The sequence below is a fragment of the Streptopelia decaocto genome (assembly GCF_964273445.1).
Source record: "Streptopelia decaocto genome assembly, chromosome: 8".
Classification (NCBI taxonomy): Eukaryota; Metazoa; Chordata; class Aves; order Columbiformes; family Columbidae; genus Streptopelia; species Streptopelia decaocto.
In genome coordinates this window covers 738880-762708 of record NC_138662.1, presented here as the reverse complement: position 1 = coordinate 762708, position 23829 = coordinate 738880, and the positions used below count along the sequence as shown (strand labels likewise).

Genomic DNA, 23829 nt, shown 5'->3' with positions numbered 1-23829 from the left:
GGGCGGAGCGCCGCCATGGCGGAGGCCGCCATCGTGCGTGTCCGGCACTGCGGCGCCGCCATCTTCAGCCGGCGGGCCCCGGAGCGCTGTCCCAGCTGCGGCCGCCCCCTGCGCGGCTCCGACCTGCCCGACGCCCCGCTGCGCCTGCCCAGCCCCTTCCGACACGGGCACCGCCAGCCCCGCGCCTTCCTCCTGCGGCCCACGGCTGGAACCTTCCTCGGGTAGGGGCTGCGGGGGGAGCGGGCGGGGGCGCCGCCTCAGCACGGAGTCATTTCGGGTGGAAAAGCTCCTCAAGATCATCGAGTCCAATCATTACCCACCCCTGGCACTGACCCATGTCCCTGAGAACCTCATGTCCGTCTGTCCGACCCTCCAGGGCTGGTGACTCCAGCACTGCCCTGGGCAGCCTGTTCCAATGCCCCACAGCCCTTTGGGGAAGAAATTGTTCCCAGATCCAACCTCAAGCTCCCCTGGCGCAACTTGAGGCTGTTTCCTCTGCTCCTGGCGCTTGTTCCTGGGGAGCAGAGCCCGACCCCCCTGGCTCCAAGCTCCTTTCAGGCAGTTCAGAGATCAGAAGGTCTCCCCTCAGCTCCTGTTCTCCAGCTGAACCCCCCAGGTCCCTCAGCCGCTCCATCACACTTGGGCCACGTTCTCCCTGGTTTTGCCATTGCCAGGCTGGTACCCAAGGGTGCACACCTGACCCTTGTGCCAGTCCTGACCAAACCTTTTCTGGGAAGGGAAACACCTTTTTGGTGCTTTTGGTGCAGCTTCGCCTCCTCATCCCATCGCAGCCACAGACACCAGCTCGGTGCCTCCATCCTGTGCCTTTTGCTCCGACACAGCCGGGATTGGGACGGTTCTGTCGGCCCTTGCAGCACCACCAACACCCCTCTTTCTGTTTCAGAGGATACGACGGGAAATCCGATCTTCATGTTGGAATAACCAACAGTAATGGTAAAAAGTGTTTCATATTTCCTTACAGCCCATCTCCTGTATCTTGTATTCAGACTGTATGCCCGGTTTACAGAATCCCAGAATGTCAGGGGTTGAAGGGCCCTGGAAAGCTCATCCAGTGCAATCCCCCCATGGAGCAGGAACACCCAGATGAGGTTACACAGGAAGGTGTCCAGGCGGGTTGGAATGTCTGCACAGAAGGAGACTCCACAACCCCCCTGGGCAGCCTGGGCCAGGCTCTGCCACCCTCACCAGGAACAAGTTTCTTCTCATCTTTCAGTGGAACCTCCTGTGTTCCAGTTTGCACCCATTGCCCCTTGTCCTGTCACTGGTTGTCACCGAGAAGAGCCTGGCTCCATCCTCCTGACACTCCCCCTTTCCATATTGATGACCATGAATGAGTCACCCCTCAGGTCTGTCCCCTCCACCTGTGACAATCTAAATTGCACGACAGGTATTTCAGAGCCGCCCCTGGTACCTGTTGCGGATGCCAGCTGCAGCATCCCAAGAGCTGGTGCTCAGCTGTTGCTTCCTCAGCACGCCACAGGTGTCAGAACTGGGCACTCAGCTATTCCCTACAGAAGAATATCACATAAAGATCAAAATAAAATGTTGACTCCAAAGAATTTCTTTCACCTTGCAGCAGCAAGCACACACAAAGCTCCAAATCAAAGCCAAGCACCTCTCGTACTGCACAGGATAGAATGGACAGGTGACTTTATTCCTGATGCAGGGAATAAAAAGCTTCACAGCCTGCTTTTTGAAAGTAGCTTCAGGAAGTTTTGACTTAAGCACAGTTTTTGCTAATTCTAAAATATACCCCTCGTTAAAAAGAAAAATCCCCACATTAAAAATTGTATCAGGTTCTGCTACAGTAGGCCCCACCTGCAAAACCTCACTTGAGATGTTTCTTTAATATAAAAGCTGTCTCATGTGTGGGTTTAAAAAAGAAGCCTGGTTGTGCTCAAGTTGCTTGCATCAGCAGAAGGCAGCTGAAGTTGCACTGTAAAAATAAGACCAGGTTTGTGATAAAAGCAAGTGCTGCATTTTCTACTCTGTAGCCACAGAGGCCACCAATGGGAAGCCCGTGGTACAGCCAGCACAAGAAAGAATGTCAGCGTGGAAAAACAGTAGTAGCTTTCATCACCAAAAACAGAACAAAACCAACTCCAAAGGCCATGGATCAGACCCTCCAGTGCCACCTGACAATCTGCTGCTTTTATTTGCAGGCGTGGTGTATAATTACGATGCAGAGGGCGTTCAGAGAGCTGGGACGGGCTGGGAGCAGTGCATCAGTGTCCCGCTGGTACAGCCACACATGTTTGGGCTGCTGCAGCAGTGGGATCAGCTCCTGGAGGAGTTTTCCGCGGGACAGGCCTGGCTTCCTCACAGGTACGGAGTTTAAAAGCTGGACGCAAGAGGAGTTTTTAGTCTGGGATGAGAAATGGGGCTATTCCGTTGTTCATTCAGAGCCTCGCTCCTTTCAAACATACATTTCTAACAAACCAGTCTGAACAACGCTGTCAGGCTGTCTTGAAATGTACAGGCTGTGCTGAACAGAGAGAATATTTTAGATTTCTAAATAACAAACTCATCTGCTGGAATGTAAAAGCTCTAAAATCATTTTAGGGAAGTTTTCTCCAGCAACAAAATAACTTTCTGTGAAACAGTTCAATGAAGCGTCACCTTTAAGAGGACAGTGCTGAGAAAGGAAGTCCAGGTGCAATTCTGTAATTATTTCTTCCAAGTTTCAACAGTTTTAGGTGTATTTGCTTGCACAGGCTGACCACACTGATGGGATTCTTGCCCAGATCTCGCATCTAGGTGACTTCTTTGTTGTCAATGACCAGAAATGGGAAACAGGCTCATTTCCAGCTGGCTCATAACATTGCTTTGGATAGTTAAATACAGAAAGACTTCCACATATTTTGAATTAAACCGGTATGTTCCACCGAGAACGTTTGGTTCTTTGTAGCTTTCCTTGAAGTCAATGCCCAATGAGAGCGTTACAAGTTACACAGCCCGGCTAAAACACGCGCTGCCACATCAGTGACCTGCTCTCCAGGAAAACACCCGTCCTGGAACTGCTGCTCAGTGACCACATGTGTGACAAGCGGCCTGAGCATCGTTCTGTGTTAAAGTGAGTGAACATAGACATCATCTTGCATAAAAGAAAACAAAACCCACAACAAATCAAAAGCAGGTTCTAGCAATGCATTATGCACTGGACTATACAATTTCAGAAATAACGTATTATCTCCCTAATACCAGAAGATGAAAGAATTTGACCTACAATAGAATTTTTGAGATGTTAAATTAACTCCTCTATTTTTTCAATGAACAGGAACTGCGCTAAATTAATCCTGTAACTCCTTTGGGTTCAGGCCAAGCCTGATTCTAATTTTCTTGATTGCTTTTCATTTACTGGAAGGATAGTCTATCATAGCAGCAAAGAACAGCAGCCACAGCCACCAATATCTGAAATTACTGAGAGATACCAGGTTTGCTTGTCAGGGTATAAAGACATGCTTCCCAAAAATGGGATGCTAACGGGAAGACACAGATGGTAGTGAGAAGTATATTACAGAGTCTTTTGCATTATAAATACAAAGGTTGTCTGCAAACAAAAATGAAAATTGTACCAGGAGTACAAGGCAAGGAACGAGTCACAGGGCCAGGAAGAATGGGGGAGAATGACGGATGATGAGGCAATTAGGGAGGAAGCCTGAGGATTCGGCAGAGGCAGGTCTGTGTCCAATGCGGCTGTACCGGGCCAGAGGACAAAGCAGCACTGCGGGGAGCGAGTGGATAAATTACTGAAATTGGTAGTGGCCAATGTGAAACACTGGGGAGAACCCGAGAAACTCTGACCGTGAGAAGAACAGTGAAGTGCCATATGCTCCTAGGTTAGGGTAGCGGGTGAGAAAGAAAAAAAGGCAAGAACATTTTAAATCACTGCTTCTTCTATTCAGTTAGTGTTTCTGTCCTTGCACAATGGGCAGAAATTATTGCCAGCAGGAGTTTGACTGGCACACTGTACAGCGACTGTATCAACATATTACTGATGGAATTGATTTGATTTTAACTAAGCGTCCAAGTTAATGCCACGCTGAAGGAAGTGCACATGGTGGCACACAATTAACATCACTGCTGCAGGAAGAAGGGTTCAAGATAGAGTAACAATACATGGAAGAGCAAAGGTTAGCAAGGTAAAAGCCAAATAAGCATAAAAAATAAATTACTGGAAAGTCTGCAGCCATTTTTTTTCCAATGGTCACAGTTGCATGGAAAGTACAACTCGAGATGAACAGAATATATTTTTAAACATCAGCATGAAAGTGGCAATAGTTCCTGGAGAGAACGCACTTCCTTCTTTCACTCCGTAAAATATTCCTCCATGCACAGTAATTAAGGGATTAGGGCTAACTCTTACTAACGAGATGTTTTTCCTAGGTATGATGAACACGAGCACAACTGCTACACATACGCACTGGCATTCATTAACAGCATCCTGACCACACAGGGAAAACGGGAAATGAGTAAAAGTGAATTTACAGAGAGATTTGTGATGCCACAGACAAAGAGAGCTGCCCGATACATCACTGTGCACCAGGAGCTAACGGCTAACGAGTTCTACATTGTTCCCCTTCCCCAGCAGGAAGAACTGGGCTGAACGTGACAAGTTGCTATATTAAAACATCTACAACCTGCAACAGGAAAAGTCTTCAGACTCCAAATCTCAGGGATTAAGATGCATGATCTACTAACGTATTTAATTGCACAATTAACTTTACACATTGACCTGCACTTCGTGGAAGGATCAGGAACCTGAACTTGTGCATGTGAATGAATAACATAGATACAATGTACACACTACAGAAAATTTCCTTGAGAACTATTCCTATGGAAAAAAGTTCCATTTACAATCACTATATGGTCTGTTCTGCCAGGACACTCAATACCACAGATCGTAACTGCTGTGTAGTTAAGGGCTTAACAAGTGAACTGTGGTACCTAAAGCTGTAGCAAACGAAAATGGTGGTTGTTTTTTTTTTTTTCCTGTCACATTTGTTCACTATGAGTGGGAAAAAAGGGAATTTGTGCTTGTGTGCTACTGAAATCCAAAGTCCAAGACTTAATGCAGATTCACGACATGCAAAGTTATTTTCCTTTCCTTTAATTACTAATAAATATAACAAGTAAATCCTGCCTCTTTGCCAGATATATTTATTTTCCAATTCTTCTTTACATTTTGTACATTTATTCCTCAACGCAAAACAGATGCTTAGTATTAAAGGGTAATAATTTAGTGTCTGTCTCTATTAGTATCTGTAATAAGCCACAGACTCCTCAGGATTTACATTGGAGTCAAAACTTTAGAACTTAACAAAAAGAAATCTAAGTTAAAAAGATCCTCCAATAGCACTTTTATCTCTTGTGCATTACACAGACATGTATGCTGAGGTCAAAATTCTGCAGTCCATAATTTTGTGCAATTTCACTTTATTTATTTATATTCTAATTAAAGAAAATAATACCAGCTTTTTTCCACTTCTACTAATTTCTGGTTTCAGTGAACATGTAAGTCCTATTTTATCGAAGATGGAGAAGTAATCTCAAGCAATTGGGGTTTTGTTCACATCTAGTCTATACGTTTTTATACACAAACTGCATTAGCCTTGCCCCGCAACGCTCTCCAGCTGCAGACACCACACTTTACACACTTCCCCCCCCGCCATGTTCTTCCACTTCTTGCTAAATTCTAAATAATAGCTCCATTAAAAGCATATTAAAAAAAGCACAACACAATGGAGACAACCAGCTTGAAACACGCAATTTGGCTGCTGTCCACCCACTCCTAGTGCGGAATTCTTCAGCTAGGATTTGGCTTACAAAAATAAATCATGGTATGCTATTTTGGAGTGAATCCGTTCTTCATTTAAATACTGTATTTCAATTGGTAAAATATAAATATAATGGCAAGTATCAGTGGTGTTGTACAACTGTCTAGTGTAAGTTATTTGATCCAACAGTACTGAAACATGAAGTACCGTCATCTGCAGCTAGAAATAAAACACCTTGCCACGTACAGTCAACACATACGTACCTGTTCCGCTTGGGAAAGCTATTATGCAATCAACATTTTCAGTTTACTTCTTTCCAGTAGGAACATACTAAATGAAAGCAAAGACGAGCAAATCTTCCACTTGGAATTGTGTGTAGTCTCCTGCATTCACGACACAATTTTACAATCTGAACTGCTTAAGTAAACAAGATTGCGGTTTTGTGTTTGGTGGGCCTGAGTTGACAGAAGTTTGACCAGCTCTGCAAAATTTCCTGCAGCCAGAAGGCAAAACTCCTTTTAGAGTGAGTGGCAACAGCACATAGAAAATCCAGAACAGTGTAACTGTCACCAGCTGTAATGCATCATTACGGTTGCAGCAAATGTGTTCTCATGACACAGGGAAATAATAACAGCGCAGTGAAGGAAGGAAGCCTCTTCATCAAAGACTATGATGGAAAGCAAATGCCTGAACCTAAAGCAGCAGTAACTTAAAATGCAGCGTAGCTGATACTGAAACCTCCTGGCTTGACTTGAAAGACAGTTGGATACCTGCTGGGGTGGTTGGTTTGTTTTCCAAACACAGCTTAGCAATAGCAAATATGGCGTTTAGGAACGTGCAATCTAGATGATTAAGTCTTAGAAAAAAGCAGCAGCAGGCACCTAGTGTGGCACGGCAGAGCTGCGCAGCACGGGCTGAAACTCACTGCACACCAACGCAGCGGTGTCTCCCAGTCTTTTTAACATATGCCAGGGCAAAGAAGTACGAATGTGCTATGAAAAAAAATGCAGAGCGTTGTAGCTGCTGGATAACAGAGAAAAAAGCAAGGAATGAAAGTGCGACTTCTGGTTGCCAAGCTAGAGAGACTGACTTCCTCTCACTACCTCAGCAAATTTCTATGCTGTAACCCATGTTTAACAGAAGTAAAGGGCATCAACATGCAGTCAGGGCATCCTGGGGGCACAGTTAGGCTCTTGCTTTTGAGGGGGAATCTTGCGCTGCAAATCCCAAGGGAAGGAAGACATCTCACCACAACGGGGAAAGGTGCCCCGGCACTCCCTGCTGCCTAACGCCTTTGCTGTCAGCTGCCCAACCCCAGAATTCACTTAAATCCTTGCACAATCTGGGCAAAGTTCCTCAGTTCTGAGCAGTGCTTGTGAGAATAAGCACTTTCAGCTGGGACCACTAACAGCAATGTGTTACAATGCTCAAAATCGCAACAAGTCAATCTCTTCCCATACTGCAGTTTGTGCACCTTCATGAAGGCCACAAAGTCAGTTTTTGGTTGAATTAGAAGGGTACCATTGGTACTGCAAAAGGTTCTTTGACTCATTATAATTAACAAGTTAAAAAACAGCAGCAAACTTGAGGACTATCAAGGTTAAGTCCTCATTTCTGAAGAACTGTAGGGCCCTGTGCTGAGCTGCAAAGGGAAGTCAGCCTTACAATCCCCAAATTCGACTCAAGAATCTGTGAGGAATTCGTGGAAAACCGTTTGATCCCTCATTGCTTCAGCTTTCAGGCAGACACTGAGGGCTGGGACGCGCGTGGCTCCGCAGGCCTCTAATCACCACAGTCTAGCCATCAATGTATGTCAAAGATACATATTTGTAAGCTTTAAGGAAACAAGTATTTTGAGTTGGAATACAGCTTTAATTTTTTTCCCTTCCTATGCAGTTTAGTTATGTTTTTCAATACAACATTCTCGACAGTAAAGAGGATATACCTCATTTTAAATAGCATTTATACATACCAACTCAGTATGTTGATAGAAACTGTTCTGAGGTAATGGTTCATCATGAGAAGATCATGTAAAAAACAATAAGATGTGGTTTCAAAATAAAAAGCCTTTCCTCTGCAGTCAGTTAAAATTCATCTTGCTCGCTGCGCTCACGGGAAGAAACCCAGCGACTTACAATCAGCTCCTGAAATAAAAAAAGCAACTGTTATGGAAGTGGGAAGTTAAAAAACACCACCACATTTTTCTCCATTTTTTAATATACATGAACCTTACAGTCTCTTCAGGTACCCCTGTGTCCCCATGCAAATGCTTACATTCACTGTAGTAGCAACACCAAAACTTAGAAGATCTGAAGTATTTAAAGAGCCTGCAATGCACTTCTCATGCATTGGGGCACAAAGGAATCTTGTTTATTTTACTGCAGCTATGCCTGCAAAAACCAAAGCGTGCTGAAGAGCAAATGACAGTTCAGGGGGCTCTTACAGTGAGCGGTCCAGCTGCCCCAAGGCAAAGAAGATAAAGAATTATTCACCTGAACCTTAATTCTTTTCATACATTCTGGTGTCGACATCTCTTTTTCAGTCATGTCAGATGGTCTGATCAAATAGCATAACATCAGTTCCTGTTGGCAAATGGAACACATGGATAGATTAATTCCAACCGATTCCTTTCTATACGAGTTTTAGATTAATTAGAAATGCAGATACCAAGTTTCCTAGAAGATGCCTTCTGCAAACCAAGCTAGGGGAGAGCTGTATAAAATGCACATCTCATTTTTCTTATCAAAGCATAATATTGCTATCAGATAAAGTAGAATTGCAACACAACACCTGAGCAATACAGCTATGAGTACAGAAGGGCCATGTCTGAGGTTCTATCACAGAGAAAACATTTTGGAAACTTTCAGTTTCACTGTTCAAAAGAAAATGCTGGTAGATGGAGAGGGCTTTAAAACAGAAGTGGCAAGCAGGAAAGACGTGTCCCTTAGGTCTTCCTTCTGCTCCTCACACAACTTTTAATGTTCCCATGGGTGACAGAACTTTATTAAGCTTCTTCCAGAATTCATCTGGATATTGACAAAGGAACCCCCTGTTTGCCTACTGCCAACTCAACGTGTTAGATCAGAAAGAGAAGGCTTCTCTTTCCAGCCTCACTCCAACTCCCTGTTCTTTGGAACTAAACTGTACATTTATCTTTTTAGAGCCATTTTAAACCCAACATCTTACCTTACCTTAGAAGCATTAGCAGTGGTTCTGTTCAAGCCAGACAAGGACTTCCAGTTGAGTGGTCTGCGAAGAGAACCTTCAAAACTATCATCAACTAATTCAGCAAGGACAGAGTAACTGGAAAACAAAGCAGACGGGACAATTCACAGAGAGAAAACCACCATATTAGGAATATCATGAAACTTAAGAATTAAGAGCCTAAAATTTGTGTTAATATGTCAGTGGGCAGTGAGCAAATTTTGAAACTTGAGTCTCTTTTTACTAAGCAAAGAGGAGAAAAGATGAAGCTGTGAATGTACTGGGACTTTCCCTCCCCACCCTTCTACTGATGTTTGTAGCATTCTCTTAGGAATGCCAATCTGACATTCACAATCAATTTATTATCTAGGAGTTCAACCTGACTTGCTAGCAAATAAAGACAATTATCATCCCTTAACAGCTTTTTTCTCCCAAATTACATAATCCATACATATCCATACAATTTCTTTTTAAAAGTCAATATTACTAAATCAAATTACTTTCCTGAGTGTATTCACCACGAGTGCTAAAAATGCTCATTCCAACTTTTAATTTGTGATGTTTTATTACTGTTATATGAATTCAATGAAATTGTGTTATTTAATACCGCTGCTAAAAGGACTTTTGAATAGCCAGTATGAATGTAACTGGCAAAGGGTTTTTAGTGAAGAATATGTGCTTAACCAGGGAGAGAAATATACTAATTTGAAACTAAGAAATGAGACAGAAACATGAGCTTCAAACCTTGCATGATAGAAGGGGGGGCCTTTTCGATAGAGCACTGAAATGAAAGAGAAGCACCTTAGTTAGATAATCTGAGTTTCCATCCGAGTTTAATACCTGGGTCCATAAATATTTTCAAATGTTCTCTTAAGTTTTAATGAAACAAGACAAAACGTCAACACCTCTGAATTCTGCTCAGAATTAAGTTGTCCCAGCAAGTGAAGAGAGAGGGAAGAGACAAACCCTGCCATGGGAGCAGCAGGGTGGCTCAGGGCAGTGGCAGGTAGAAGACAAAGTCAAAGGACAGATAGCAATTGCCATGGCAAACAGTTTAGGATGGAATTTTTCTGCAACTGACTCGTGCTTTTAACGCTGTATTCACAATGGAAGTTAAGCCACTGGAGTACACATGAAAGATCCCAATAAGCCACCGAGGTTCTGCTTCAAACAAGCATTTTCCACAAGTTTTAGGAGAGGCAAAGGGCACAAGTTCTTAAATGCTGCCCACCAGACCCCCTAGAAGTTCCTCCTCTAGCCAAGATAACACAAGACTCATGGCGGCTGCTCTGCTGTAACAGAGCTAAAAAGTTTCGTGTCCTCTCTTCCATTGGTCACGAGCCTGTAAGAGGGGACTTTAACTAGCGCAGGTTATCCTATACAGCTGCCCAGACCCTGTCAGGAAAAGGACGATCAGCATTTAATTCCAGCAACAACCATGATTTGCAAATGATGTAATTGCAATTAATACCAATCCTACGAAAGTATTGCCAAAGAAAAAGAAGCCTGCGGAGCTCAGGGGTAAGAGCTCCCACTGGTTTAAACTAATCCCCCACTAGTCTAAACTAATCCACTTCCTTCGTCTGGCACAAATCCAAAGGCAGTGATACACTAAACAACAAAGGCCAGAACACAAAAGAAGGGTGAACAATTTCACGTATACACCAGGTGCTCAATAGCAAAACCCCATCTGCAGTCCAAGCTACTAAGAACAGAGATGGTGAATTCAGCCAAATCTACACACTGATCTAAAGGACCAGCTCAGCACAACCTCGATGTACTCAAATACATGAACCCCTAAATTATAAAACTGCTTCAGCAGTATTAAAACATCTGCTGGTTTGTGTGCATACATTAAAAAATATCTCCCTTTATGCACATTTTCCTGTAACAACAGGTGTTACTGTACTGTTTATGTTGACATGAGCTGAATGTACTTCTTGAATTACTAAGCAAGGGATTATGGATGCTACTGATTATTTCTGTAAGATTAAAAACTCCAACATTAGCAAATAAGCAAGTCCCTTCCCCCTCCTCTGACCCAAGAGAAAAAACAACATACAAACAGACTTAGCAGTAAGCTGAGCAGAAGCCCGGCTTCCACTAAACAAATCATGAGATGCATGTACTTTGCTCAGCTTTGGCACTGGAGTCTGGCATTGCCTGAAGAGAAGTTGGCTGCAAATGATCCCATTTTTGTAAGGAAGCTACTCACAGAGATCTGTTCCATACTTGAGTCCGACTTTGGGAACCCAGCCCTTACTGCGGAAGTAGTGATACGCCATGTACGTCGTTTTAAAGTTGGGCTTGACTTCGCTGAAAACTTCCCATAGCTTCAAAATAGTTAGGGGCTCCTAAAAATCACAACCAAAGGCATTAATATGACTATTTAATACAGTATAAATACTATGTATATTAGAGCATAACAGTCAAATATCAGATATCACAGTCCACCGCTAAGAGTGTGAACTTTGGGCAATAAAGACGCAATCCTTAAACATAAGACAGAAACCTGTTACTCCATGGAGTAGGTTTTTTTCAGCATTTCACAATCAGTCCCATAATGCTCTTGTTTAAAGGAAAATATGTTACATTTTGAACTAGACACATAAGTTTCAATTATTTTGTCATTACATTAACAGTAGCTTGATATAGATCAATGCTTACTCCGAAGAATTCTCCTGTTTCGGGAAGGAGAGAGTATTCACATTATTCCTTCCACACTTGCTTTCCCCATATTTCCTGCCTAAATTATGAGAAAAACCTTTCTCTGCAGGACTGTGCTTAGCTAAATTTGCCTTAGTAAACATAACACTTTCAGACCAGTATTTAATAAACAGAAATATTCTTACCTATAACAAAAACTTCCTAATTAGTCTGTTTGGTATTTCCTCCTTCAGAATTAACAGCATAAAATCCCGCCATAGTCAGTAAACATTTCAGACCAAAACATATCCAAACTAATAATATCCACAGAAATCCAAAATTAATCCCATCTCTTACCTCACCATAATAAATACTCAAACATCCCAGAGCATACACCAAGAAAAAAGCCTGAAAAATAAAAATAATGAGTTTAACTACAGCTAGACTCCACCTGTAGTTTACATTCCATTCAAGAATGAAGGCTCAGATTCATTTTATACAAGAATCCTAATGTCACCAAGAGCAACAAGTTGCCTGAAAGTTTCCTTAGAGATTTGTCTTCATGACCTTCACATTTCAACAGACAAAGCACTACAACAAGTCTATGCACTTGCTGCCGACTCCTGAAGGCGCTGTGTTAAAACTAACACGTGAATATATTTAGAAGCAGCACAATCAACGCAGGATTTATACAAATGTTATATTCCTGGTATTTCTATACTTAAGTCCTATCAGTGCTGTCCTTGTCAGTGGGATTATTCATATAAATCGATTGGGATTGGACTATTCATATATTTTTTAACCATATCACGTAACTGTCTCCAGTTATTAAAAATATGTTTAATGACTAAGACAGTCCAAATACTTTAGAGACAACAGAGAACCCTGTACTTTAGAAGCAGGTATTGAATTACATTGTAATACAGCTTAATGTTTACTTTTCAGATTAAAAGTAAAACAACTTGTACTGTACTTGAAACGTACCTCTTCCAAGCTGAGTTGTAAATATTCAGAAATGCTAAATGGATTTCTTCTGCATACTAGTTTTTCCTTCTTGACAAGCTACAAGAAAAAATTAATATATTACTAAACCTAGATAAAATACTGAATTCTGAAAATAGCACTGATTATATAACTTTACTAAAAGATTAGGATGCTCCTCATCCTTACATTTTCTTGCTCGTGAGCAGAGTCACCTTCTGGATGTAAACTGCCTTCATCTTCCTCTTCCACCAAGACGTATTCTGGAGCACCTTCTTTTGACTCGATCGTCTCACAGGACCGTTGCTCCACGCTCTCCTTCGCCTCACAGCCACAACACACGAGAAAACCGTGCTCCTGGCAGGACGCTTCGGCTCTCTCTTTCGAGTCCCCTTGCTGCTGTTCTTTAGAGCCACATACGGCCACAGAAGCACACGGCGGGTCCCCTTCCAAACGGGCTTGCTTGCGGCCAGCATTCTGGTTCTCAGCACTCAGGGCTCCTACATTTCCAGTATCTGTAGAAGACTGTCTGGAAAGTTCTCTATTTGGGCCCATACTGTTGCAACTATTTCCGGCTGGCTCGGTTCCATCCTCTTTTAACAATGGCAGCTCAAGAGGCTTTGTGTAATTTTCAAGAATTCTGGTAACCGAGCCGTCATCAAATCCTTGCTCTTGCAAAATACTTTTAGCCCACTGAACACGCCGCTGGTACCTAGTGAAATAAATGAGAAGTTCTAGGGTGTTACATCTTTTATTTAGCACCTTAAAAAAAGATGACTCAACACAGTTCACAAAGCAAATCTGAACACGCCGCCCAATAACCGCTATGCAAAATACAACACGCACAATGGAACAGGACTCTGGTCTTCGAGAAGCTGCAGATGCCATTACTGATCACCAGGATTCTGCTCCCCTCTTTGACTTTGTTTTGCATTTTAAATTTCTGCGCCAACAAACACTGTTAGGGAATGTTGCACAATGACTACTGCTACAGAGTTGCAAGAAAAACTTCACCAAGCAAAAACTCCTTCCTCCCACAGAAGCCTTAAGCCTGAATTTCTTTCAAAAACATCTTGGTATCAGAGCTTGCATGGTTAAAACACGCAACAAGACTTTGCATGCATATCTCTCACACACTTCATCTATTATGCAGCTAACTACAACTCTGTTGTAACTATCTTTGAAGTAGCAATGGTGTAGCCAAAAGCACCAGCATAAAAAACTTAAGCAGCAACTACCTTCATTTTCACATCCCTGAGAAATAATGATAATCCCATCAGTGAGATAGTAGCTGGAAGTTGTAAGTATTCCTAATATTTTTCAATTATGATAATCCCAGTTGTCAGTTTTTAGTTGCCCTTCAATTATTTCTCCTTGAAAGATAACAGTAATATCCAGTCAAAGACATTAATCTTCATTTTGTGAAAGTTACAGGTAGGTGAGTACAGCTGTCGTTATTCAAACCCGGACAACTCCAATCCAATATTCTTTATTTCCCCAGATAAAATCCTAACACAGCAAATACAGACCAGGTAATGAGGAACTGCAAAGATAATTAAATGCAAATTTCATATGTCAACACAAAATCTGAGTCCCTCTGAAGTCTCATAATAAAGCCATATGATTCAGTGCTGTACTTCTTGTTATAAAAAATAGACTCCTATTTGTCCTGTGATTTAATTACCATATAGTTTGCACTTACAGATCTCTCCTGAGACAGATCATAACGCAGCTTCTGCACAATGCAATGACACTTCGATGCTCAGCTGTATTTGCTGACACACAAAGCATATCTGCACACAGTAATAACTGTAGTAGCAGTAATACTGCTGCTGTTTGCCTTACCTAAAGTTGAGGACTGAAGGGGCTTAATTTTTAAACTTATTTTTTTTTAAGTTATCATAGGATTAAAGCAAACAGAGTAACTAACTTGCACACTCTTGCAGTTAGTAAATATACCATTTAAGCAGAGCAAAATAAATATGTGGTTCAACATTCTGTTTTCTTAAATGTACAAACTAGCGATGTTAATAGAGACTTAGAAAAGAAAGGTAAAACATTTATGTTTTACACAAATCAAGAGCTGCTTCAGCCCACGCTGTATTAATTCAATAAGGAATTAGGAAAACTATTTTAAGTAGCCTGCCTCAGAAACATCTATTTCTCCTCCTCAGCTAAAGAACAAGTTTATTATGGTTGATGTTTTAATGAATTAGTTATCCATACTATTACACTATGCATTCTTTCAATCCTGGCTTCTAGGCAGCAATTAATACTGCAAGCTTACACGAAAAACCATGCTGAATATCATCTACTCTATTTCTGCTTTTTCTAATGTGGTTTATAAATGAAATACAAAGAACGGAAATAAAAGCAAGTCACCAGCGTGTACACAACCAACTATCTGAAAAACAGCAAGATAAAACATAAAACAGAATCATCTGGGTAAAAAAAAAAGTAAATGAACTTACTTTTTTGATGTAATTATAGGCATATTTATGTTAGCACCTGTAAAAAGAAAAATCATGCATTATTTCACCAATATAAAAATGTTATTTTGAGCGTTGAGGCAATCTGCAGTCTAATATTTAAGCACATTTTCAATCCTCTATGCCATTTTGGCCCAACATGTATTAAAGAAGGACACAGCAGAACTAGAAAAGGTACAGAGATAAAGACTGAACACCCTGCACAAGCAGAACAACTAAATACGCTATTTTTCTCCAGCCTGTAAAAAGAGCAGACCAGATGTAATTAGCTATAAGCAGATTAAAAATGTCACATATCTTTGCCCCATGATTTCATGGACACTAAAATTTACAGATTAAAATGAATAAAAACTGTACAGCTATAGGAAGAAAAGTCCAGGGATGATACCTTTAATTACAGACTTCCTATGCAACAGGCCAGTGAAGGCTGGAGAACACACTGAGGAGCTATCAACACATTCACTGGCCCTGTATTTTCCTGGGAATCTGGTACCGGCCACCAGCAGAGACAGATCCTTGATCTGACCCAGTACAGAGATTATTTTCTGTGTGTAACTTCTAAGTACGTATCTTCAATGAGTGAAAGAGTGAAAAGTACTATCAGAATAGCTAAACTGAGGGAGTGTGGTCTGCATGACCGGGTAGTGAGGTGGACTGTGAACTGGCTGAAGGGAAGAAGCCAGAGAGTCGTGGTCAATGGGGCAGAGTCCAGCTGAGGCCTGTATCCAGTGCAGTGCCTCAGGGGGCAGTGCTGGGGCCGGGATTATTCAGTATATTCATCAATGATTTGGATGAGGGAATAGAGTGACTGTCAGCAAGTTTGCTGGTGACACCAAGCTGGGAGGAGTGGCTGACACTGGAAGCTGTGCTGCCATCAGAGACCTGGACAGGCTGGAGAGCTGGGCGGGGAAAAATTTAATGAAATATAACAAAGACAAGTGTAGAGTCTTGAATCTGGGCAGGAACAACCCCAGGTTCCAGTGTAAGTTGGGGAATGACCTATTAGAGAGCAGCGTAGGGGAAAGGGACCTGGGGGTCCTGGGGACAGCAGGGTGACCATGAGCCAGCACTGGACCCTTGTGGCCAGGAAGCCAATGGGACCTGGGGTGGGTTAGAAGGGGGTGGTCAGTAGGTCAGAGAGGTTCTCCTGCCCCTCTACTCTGCCCTGGGGAGGCCACACCTGGAATATTGTGTCCAGTTGTGGCCCCTCAGTTCCAGCGGGACAGGGAACTGCTGGAGAGAGTCCAGCGTAGGGCAACAAAGATGATTAAGGGAGTGGAGCATCTTCCTTACGAGGAAAGGCTGAGGGAGCTGGGGCTCTTCAGCTTGGAGAAGAGGAGACTGAGGGGTGACCTCATTAATGTTTACAGATATATAAAGGGTGAGTGTCAGGAGGGTGGAGCCAGGCTCTTCTCGGTAACAACCAGTGATAGGACAAGGGGCAATGGGTACAAACTGGAACACAAAAGGTTCCACTTAAATTTGAGAAGAAACTTGTTCCTGGTGAGGGTGGCAGAGCCTGGCCCAGGCTGCCCAGGGCGGTTGTGGAGTCTACTTTTCTGCAGACATTCCAACCCGCCTGGACACCTTCCTGTGTAACCTCATCTGGGTGTTCCTGCTCCATGGGGGGATTGCACTGGATGAGCTTTCCAGGTCCCTTCCAACCCCTGACATTCTGGGATTCTGTGAATAGTGATGGAAGTACAAATGGGCACAATTTACCTTGCCACTTAGTAACCAGCGAAGGTTCTGAAATGCTGTGCACTGGGCGACTTCTTGAAAGGATACCTTTTCCAAAATAGCCCTTCAGAGAAAAGGAAAAAGCCTTATATCACCACACAAAAGCAAACTTCTTTCCAAATAGAAAATGTTTACTGTGAAGACCAGCTGAAAAAAAAAAAACTTAAATTCTGCAGCATTTAAGCTATGCCTGAAGCTTGGTGCTTAGCTTCTGATAACTAGTTCAATACCAAACACGTGTACTTGAAGATTTAGCCAGTGGTGGCTGTTGGGTCTTTTTCCTCAGTTCTAAATATTTGTCAGTCGATGTCTCCAAGCAGACTTTTGAAAGCAGAGGCAGAAGAAACCACCTGTGTATCAATGCTGTGACAATGCATAACAGAAAACAAAAAGATGGATAAAACTACTGGGCAAGAATGGTGGTTAAATAGTACTTGGACGTAAGAAGCTTAATGTAGCTTATTTGACTCAGAAAGAAAACCCTCTGATACTAAAAGAATTACACAAGCATTTATAAAACATTAATATTCCAATCTCCTGATCTTTAAAAACATAAAATGCTTTTGCAAGGTTGCATAAAATGTTGAAAGACGAAATAAACATAACAAACATGAAGTCTTTGCAGCTGTTTTTTATAGCTCGCAACATAATTTCATTACAAAATGTATTTGCTGGGATAAGAATGAAATAATTTTTATGTTTGATACAGAATATATGTTTGGTACTGATTTCAGGAGAGGAGGGAGAAATGGAAAATTATTGGTGGCTAAAGAGGAAGTAAACCATAAAGGCAGGCAGATTTTAACAAGTATTATGCTTTACCGACATTTAAAACACTAAAAATAGTGTGCAAACAGGGTACAGCACCTTGTTATACAGCTGCTCAATATCTTCAGGGTTCCTCACAATAACATTGTTGTTAATGATTTCAGCCCGGCACATTCTGAAATCCTTCCCACCTACATCCACAGGAAAGGGAGCATCGTATGTCTCAAAAACTCTTCTTTTCCTTCTTGGGGGATGAAAAACTGCTTCTGCCATTTCCTAAAATTAACGTTTTCTCCTAAAAAGCAGAAGCAACACGTTTAAAGCTCAGGAGTCGCAGTTCACCTATTTTTCCATGTTTCAGTAATCTTCCCTTCCCAGCAGCAAATTAGCAATAAATCCTACAGAATAACCCAAGTTTAATTCTATAACCATTATACAGACAAACACAAGCAGCGATTTGCCAGCGTTTTCTGTTCATATTTTCTCGCGGGCACCGCAGTCTGCCCTGCACACCAGGCAGGGATTGCTCTCAGCCAAGAGGTTATAAAGTGAACTTAAGAAGAAAGGCGAGCACATACACTGCTGAAAACGTTTCAAGAATAAAGCAAGACGAATGAGTAGAATAGGAGAAACCACAGCACAAAAGCGCCTAAAAATAAACTGTTTTGAATAATTATGGGAATAACGAAGAAGGAGCAGCAGCTTGGCAGATTTAACAGGGAGCGGGACAGAGCCCGAGGCTCCCTGGGAACGCGGGCCCCGGTTCCCCGCCCGACAGAGCCACCGGGCGCTCCCCGTGCCCCCGCTGCTGCCCGGGCCTGGGAGAGGCCTCAAGGCCGGGCCCGTCCCCGCCGGGCCCATCGCCGCCCGCCCGGACCGCGGCGCTGCGGCCGCGGCAGCAGCCCCGCCGCGGGGCCCAGGGCCGGCAGCGCGGCGCCTCCCGCCCGGCCGGCCACCCACGCAGCGCCCAGCCCGGCCCGGCGCCGGCAGCCCCGCCCGGGGCGAGCTGCTGGAAGCCGGCGGCCACAGGCCCCGGCGCGGCCGCTCGCCCGTCGCCATGGCGACCGCGCGCCCCACGCACCCGTCACCGCCGCGCGAGGAGGCCGCGCGCGCCTCACTGGCAGCGCCGCACGAGGAGGCCGCGCGTGCGCGGGGAGACGGCGCGCGGGGGCGCCTCGCGGGTGGCTCCGCCCCCCCCATCCCGTTGGCGGGAGGGCAACGCGCGGCGGGAGCCGGTTGTGGAGGCGCGCGGGGCCGGCGGGGGCGGGGCGAAATGGGCGCTGTGAGGGGATCGGTCCCGTGGACGTGAGGGGAGTGTCCCCAGTGTCCCCACGGATGTGAGGGGAGTGTCCCCATCGATCTGAGAGGAACGTCCCCAGCGCTGTGGGGGGAGTGTCCCCATGGATGTGAGGGGATCGTCTCCATGGATCTGAGGGGAGTGTCCCCATCAATCTGAGGGGAGTGTTCCCATGGATGTGAGGGGAGTGTCCCCATCGATCTGAGGGGAGTGTTCCCATGGATGTGAGGGGAGTGTCCCCGTCAATCTGAGGGGAGTGTTCCCATGGATGTGAGGGGAGTGTCCCCATCGATCTGAGAGGAACGTCCCCAGCGCTGTGGGGGGAGTGTCCCCATGGATATGAGAGGAGTGTCCGCATCAGTCTGAGCGGAGTGTCCCCGTGGATATGAGGGGAGTGTCCCCATCGCTGTGAGGGGAGTGTCCTCATCAATGTGAGGGGAGTGTCCCCATCGTTCTGAGGGATGTGTCCCCATGGTTATGAGCGGAGTGTCCCCATCGATCTGGGGATCGTCCTCAGCGCCGTGAGGGGATCGTCCCCATCGGTCTGACGGGATCGGACCGTCCGCAGCGCTGTGAGGGGCCGGTCGTGCCGCAGGTCCCCGCGGGTGTGACCGCCTCCCCGGTGCGCGCGGAGCCGGCGGGGCCGTGCGGACGCGGCTGCCGGGCGGGGCGCGCAAGGCCGCGCTGCCCGGGGCCTCCGCAGCGCTGCGCTCGTGTCTGTGCCAACCGCCGGCTGCAGCGACGGCCCCTGGCTGCAAACCCGCCCGTGCTGGCCATTCAATAAAGTGAGCGAAAAATTACGTTTTGTGCGGAACACCCACCCTCAAATGAGTTACGAGCTTCTTAATGAGGGGCATTTGACATATATGGGTGGATGGAATTTTATAGCTGTGGGAGGTGAGGCGGGGATATAATTTTCAGCTTGGAGCAATTGTTTTTGGCTCTGTAACAAACCCTTGACATGGCCCTGACTCATATAACTGCCTGGGATAATGCAGTGGGACTGACACAACTTGTTAACAGAGGTAATTGTGATGGTGCAGCTTATTGCCAGAGCTGGATTCAGGACCACGTCATGGTGCAATTTTTTAAAAAAAGTATCTGAATAAAATGTGAGGCATTTTCAGTAGCTAGTGAGCAGCAAGCAAGCATCCCTTTTTCTGTTTTCATACACAGTGAACTTGTTACCAGTTTGAGCCTTGCTCATTGACTTCACAGTCACACAGGCAACTACAATGCAATAGTTTTTCTTATTTTCAGGTTATTTTGTGAAGTGCCACTACCAAAGAAAGAGGATGAAGACATTTTGGCTCCAGAGGTGCAGACAGTAGAAAAATCTGTCTGATTTTCAACAGTGAGATCGGTGAAGTCACCGTTGGAAGTTGTGAAAATACATCATTCTTACGAGGTATTTTATCTCTCATTCCCATTTTCCTTACAGACCAGTGAGGCACAGGGAGGGCAGTAACGGTTATAAGGCTACAGAAGAAATGTTACACAAAACACGAGAACACTAAGCTAGTGTTCTTACAGTTATTTCCCACAGAGGTCGCTTTATATACCATCTGATGACTGTTAATTTCTTTTGAACATTGGTTGATTCACATACAAAATGTTGAAGTTAAACCACAAAGGATGCTGTTGTATTCCTGTCACCAAAGCACACAGCAATGCTGTGATCAATTCAGGTTCATTCTTAGAGCTCTGCCATTAAAAACCCCTTGAGTTAAAGTATTCTAGTGAAAAACATGAAAGTAAGCCAATATCAGAGGTGTCACTCTGTCTCAAAATTCCTTCTAAATTTGTCAAATCTCATCTAAATGGAAATTGAATTTATCTATGCTAGATACATCTATATTTTATCATTGTGCAGACACATGGCTGTGAGACGTAGATTACAGTGAGCAGCAGACAAAACATAAAAAAGCGATGGGTCAGTTCCTTTCCTTCTCATTTTCTTATCTTCCTAGAGCCTTGAGAGGGAAACCGCAGCGTACGCCACTCCGTCAATGAACCAAATCACACTCATGTTTCTTCAACCAAATATCTGCTCCCGTTTCTGATTATAAGCCCAGATTGTGCTTCAGCCAGACATTTTGCTCTCTGAAGGACAAGCTGTCTGTAAGATGAGTCAGACCAATTTTTTTTTTAGAATATCAATAATTGTACAGACACTTTCACAAATATCTGGATCTCCCTTTTTATGATGAGACAGCAAATGACAAGGTGACAGCTAAATGACTAGGCTGTAGCTCTGAAAAGCAAACCCTCAAGATGATAGTGACTCACGAACTGGGAGTGAGTCAGAAATGTCATACTGCTGTCAAGAGTCAAGAAGAGAGTGGCAAGAGTGACCTATGAGGAAAGACAGAAATGACTCAGTCTAGAAAAGGCAAAATGGGCAAAAGACCATTGCAAAGAGTACATAGTTGTACATGACCACCAGAAAATAACAGAAGGAGCAAGGAGATTATATTGCAAAGTAATTTTGTACCTGTGAGGTGAGGACAACACTTATTACCTGTGAGGAGTGTATTATGTCCATCACTGGGAATTTTAAGCGCAGATAAGACAAATGTCTTTCATGAATGGTTCAAATTAATCCTGCCTTGAGACAACAGACTGCACTACAAGCATCAAAAATCCCTTTCAGGGGAGCTTTCAGGATTTGTCCTTCCAGGAGCTTTTCTGATGTCTGCAGTGCGGCAGAAAACGCAATCTCGATGCTGCCATACAGAGGCTGAACGCCTGCTGCTTCTGTGAAATCAACTTTGAGATTTCCATTTCTGTTGTACAGGCTTTCAGTTCAGGGATGTCATTATGAGAACAGACTATTTCAAGTTGTCTCTGGCTGATTCATTGCTTCTAATGCAGAATACTCAATTGCTATTTCTTGATACTCAGAACAATTATTTTGTTGCTCTCTATTAAATTAAGGTCCAAACCAGTGTCCACTTTCTGAAAAGACTTAATATGACCTTCTTTTACAAATCATGATGAGAGCAACCTGGTTGTATCCCTTCAGTTCCAGAAATGCATCGCCTTAAACTTTGACACACTTGCCTTTGCTGCATAATTCCCAGTTGGCTGTTACCTAAGGTTTGCATTGTCATCCCCAGAATTTCCTACAGCATTGTCCCACTTGGGGACACCAGTGCACAAGACTAGTCCCTCAGAATGAGCAGTACGTCTTTCAGGGGGAAGTTGCTAGCTTCTGCTCAACGTTACAGGGTTTCTCAGTCAGTGGTAGAGGAGTGGAACAGAAATACAGTTACAATGGTAAGAGACGCTCTCACCATCAGGCTTATTAAACTCTTTCTGTGACCATATATGCAGAAATATCCTTTAAAATCTTCATAAGCTTTTGCAATCATGTACTCTCAGCCTTTCTCTGGTTTATTGTGTCCTTCCACAATAACAGTCATATTACAAAGTTCATCTGGAACTGTTTCGACAAAACATTCTGTTTATACAATACATTTAATATAATATTAGCGAATATTTAACAGCTAATATTAACTAATTTTCATGCTATGAAGATTCTACTGCCAGTAAAATTAAGTTGCCATATGCAGGAAAGTGCTAGAGAGTTTCGTTATCCAAGGCGATTGTTTTCTGGATGTTTGGGCACTTTTATAGGGAGTTGGGAAGTTAATTCCCAGTCCTATCTCAGCCAAAACATACAGACCAGGTACTCTTTAAATGCATATTTTACATTCTTAGGTGTATTAAAAGAAACAGAAATGTTAGCTCGTAAAACTATTTGCCTATGTAGCACTCTCAAGGAAGTTAGTAATAAAATCATAGAATGACCTATTCTTGTAGTGTCTTTAGGTAATTTTGGATTGCATACAAAAAAAAAAACCCAACCAAACAAAAAAAACCCACAACATTTTGCATAGAATCCCATGAAATTCAAGTCATGATTCATCATTAGGTTCATTTCTGTCTCTGGTTTCCACAGAATGTTCCTGTAAAGTTTTCTCATCCCATACTACTTGTAGTCTGCAAAAGAAACATTATGACACTTTATTTTCAATAAAGCTGATTCCTTTCTCACAAGGTGATCTGAACAGTAGTGGGAGGATGTGCTGTTGTTACTTACATTAGCCAGTTCCAGTTTCCCCAGACTGACAGAAATTCCCATGGAAATTCTGGTTACATTAACTTTGACAGAGATATGGGACTGGTTTTGGAAACATTTTTAAAAAAAACAACTAGGGAATAGTTTTCATTTTTATTAATATGCAGTATCTTCATTTTGTTTATTAAAGAAATAAATCAAGGTTAGTTTCTGCTTAGTTTCAGATGGTTTTCACAGGAGACAAAAAAAGCGAAGTCAGATAAATATTGGCCAAGCATCAACTCAGTAAGAAATCCCATAATAGCAGAAATCCCGAGGTGGACGGCAATAAAGTGAATAGCATGAGAAAAGAGAACATTCAAAATGAGATGCAGTTAGCATGCTTACTTCCTATGTGGAAAATGATTTTGTGTTCTTGTGGATTAAACACACTTTGACAAGGAATTCCTACAGAACCGTCTGATCCAGCTGACATCCCGTCACATCAACCCATGATGTGTGGGTTCTCTGCAGACACACACTGCACAGTGTCACTTCTTTATCCTCATAGCTAGCTCCCAATTTCTGTTACAACCTATATGCACTTGCAAATCTAAACATTCATTTTTGCTGCATCAAGGCTTTTAACACCTCTGAAATTACCACTTTCCTTCTCCCATGGAAACTAATGGAAAAAGTCTGAGCTTGCAGTTTCAGGGAAATTAAGGGCACTTAAAACCTCTGATTTCTGGCCATCCCTTGAGATCCCATATCAGGTTTATTTACCTTTTGTTGAAGAAACATTTGTTCCTTCACGGGTCGTTAGTTTTTCTGCTTCATCAG

At 43.4% G+C, this 23829-nt stretch overlaps 2 protein-coding genes across 3 annotated transcripts; one reads left to right on the top strand and one right to left on the bottom strand.

Annotated features, from left to right (window-relative positions):
* Positions 1-15: 15 nt before the first annotated feature.
* Positions 16-5940, top strand: MKRN2OS (MKRN2 opposite strand; the record flags this gene model as incomplete). Its single annotated transcript, XM_082059755.1, has 4 exons — positions 16-221; positions 905-954; positions 2184-2346; positions 4408-5940. 4 exons carry the CDS (start codon positions 16-18, stop codon positions 4625-4627), a joined length of 639 nt encoding a protein of 212 aa, XP_081915881.1. The 3' UTR covers positions 4628-5940.
* A 1709-nt stretch (positions 5941-7649) lies between these two features.
* On the bottom strand, positions 7650-18821 carry TSEN2 (tRNA splicing endonuclease subunit 2). Of its 2 annotated transcripts, none has more exons than XM_082059752.1 (12): positions 18708-18821; positions 17726-17921; positions 16841-16922; positions 15101-15137; positions 12819-13341; positions 12633-12710; positions 12006-12056; positions 11218-11356; positions 9747-9783; positions 8990-9101; positions 8291-8380; positions 7650-7942 (listed from the first exon to the last, which is right to left on the bottom strand). In XM_082059752.1, exons 2-12 carry the CDS (start codon positions 17897-17899, stop codon positions 7883-7885), a joined length of 1383 nt encoding a protein of 460 aa, XP_081915878.1. In that variant the 5' UTR covers positions 17900-17921; positions 18708-18821; the 3' UTR covers positions 7650-7882. The 2 variants fall into 2 exon arrangements, with proteins under 2 accessions (XP_081915878.1, XP_081915879.1); XM_082059753.1 differs by having other exon boundaries at positions 18745-18761.
* Positions 18822-23829: the final 5008 nt, after the last annotated feature.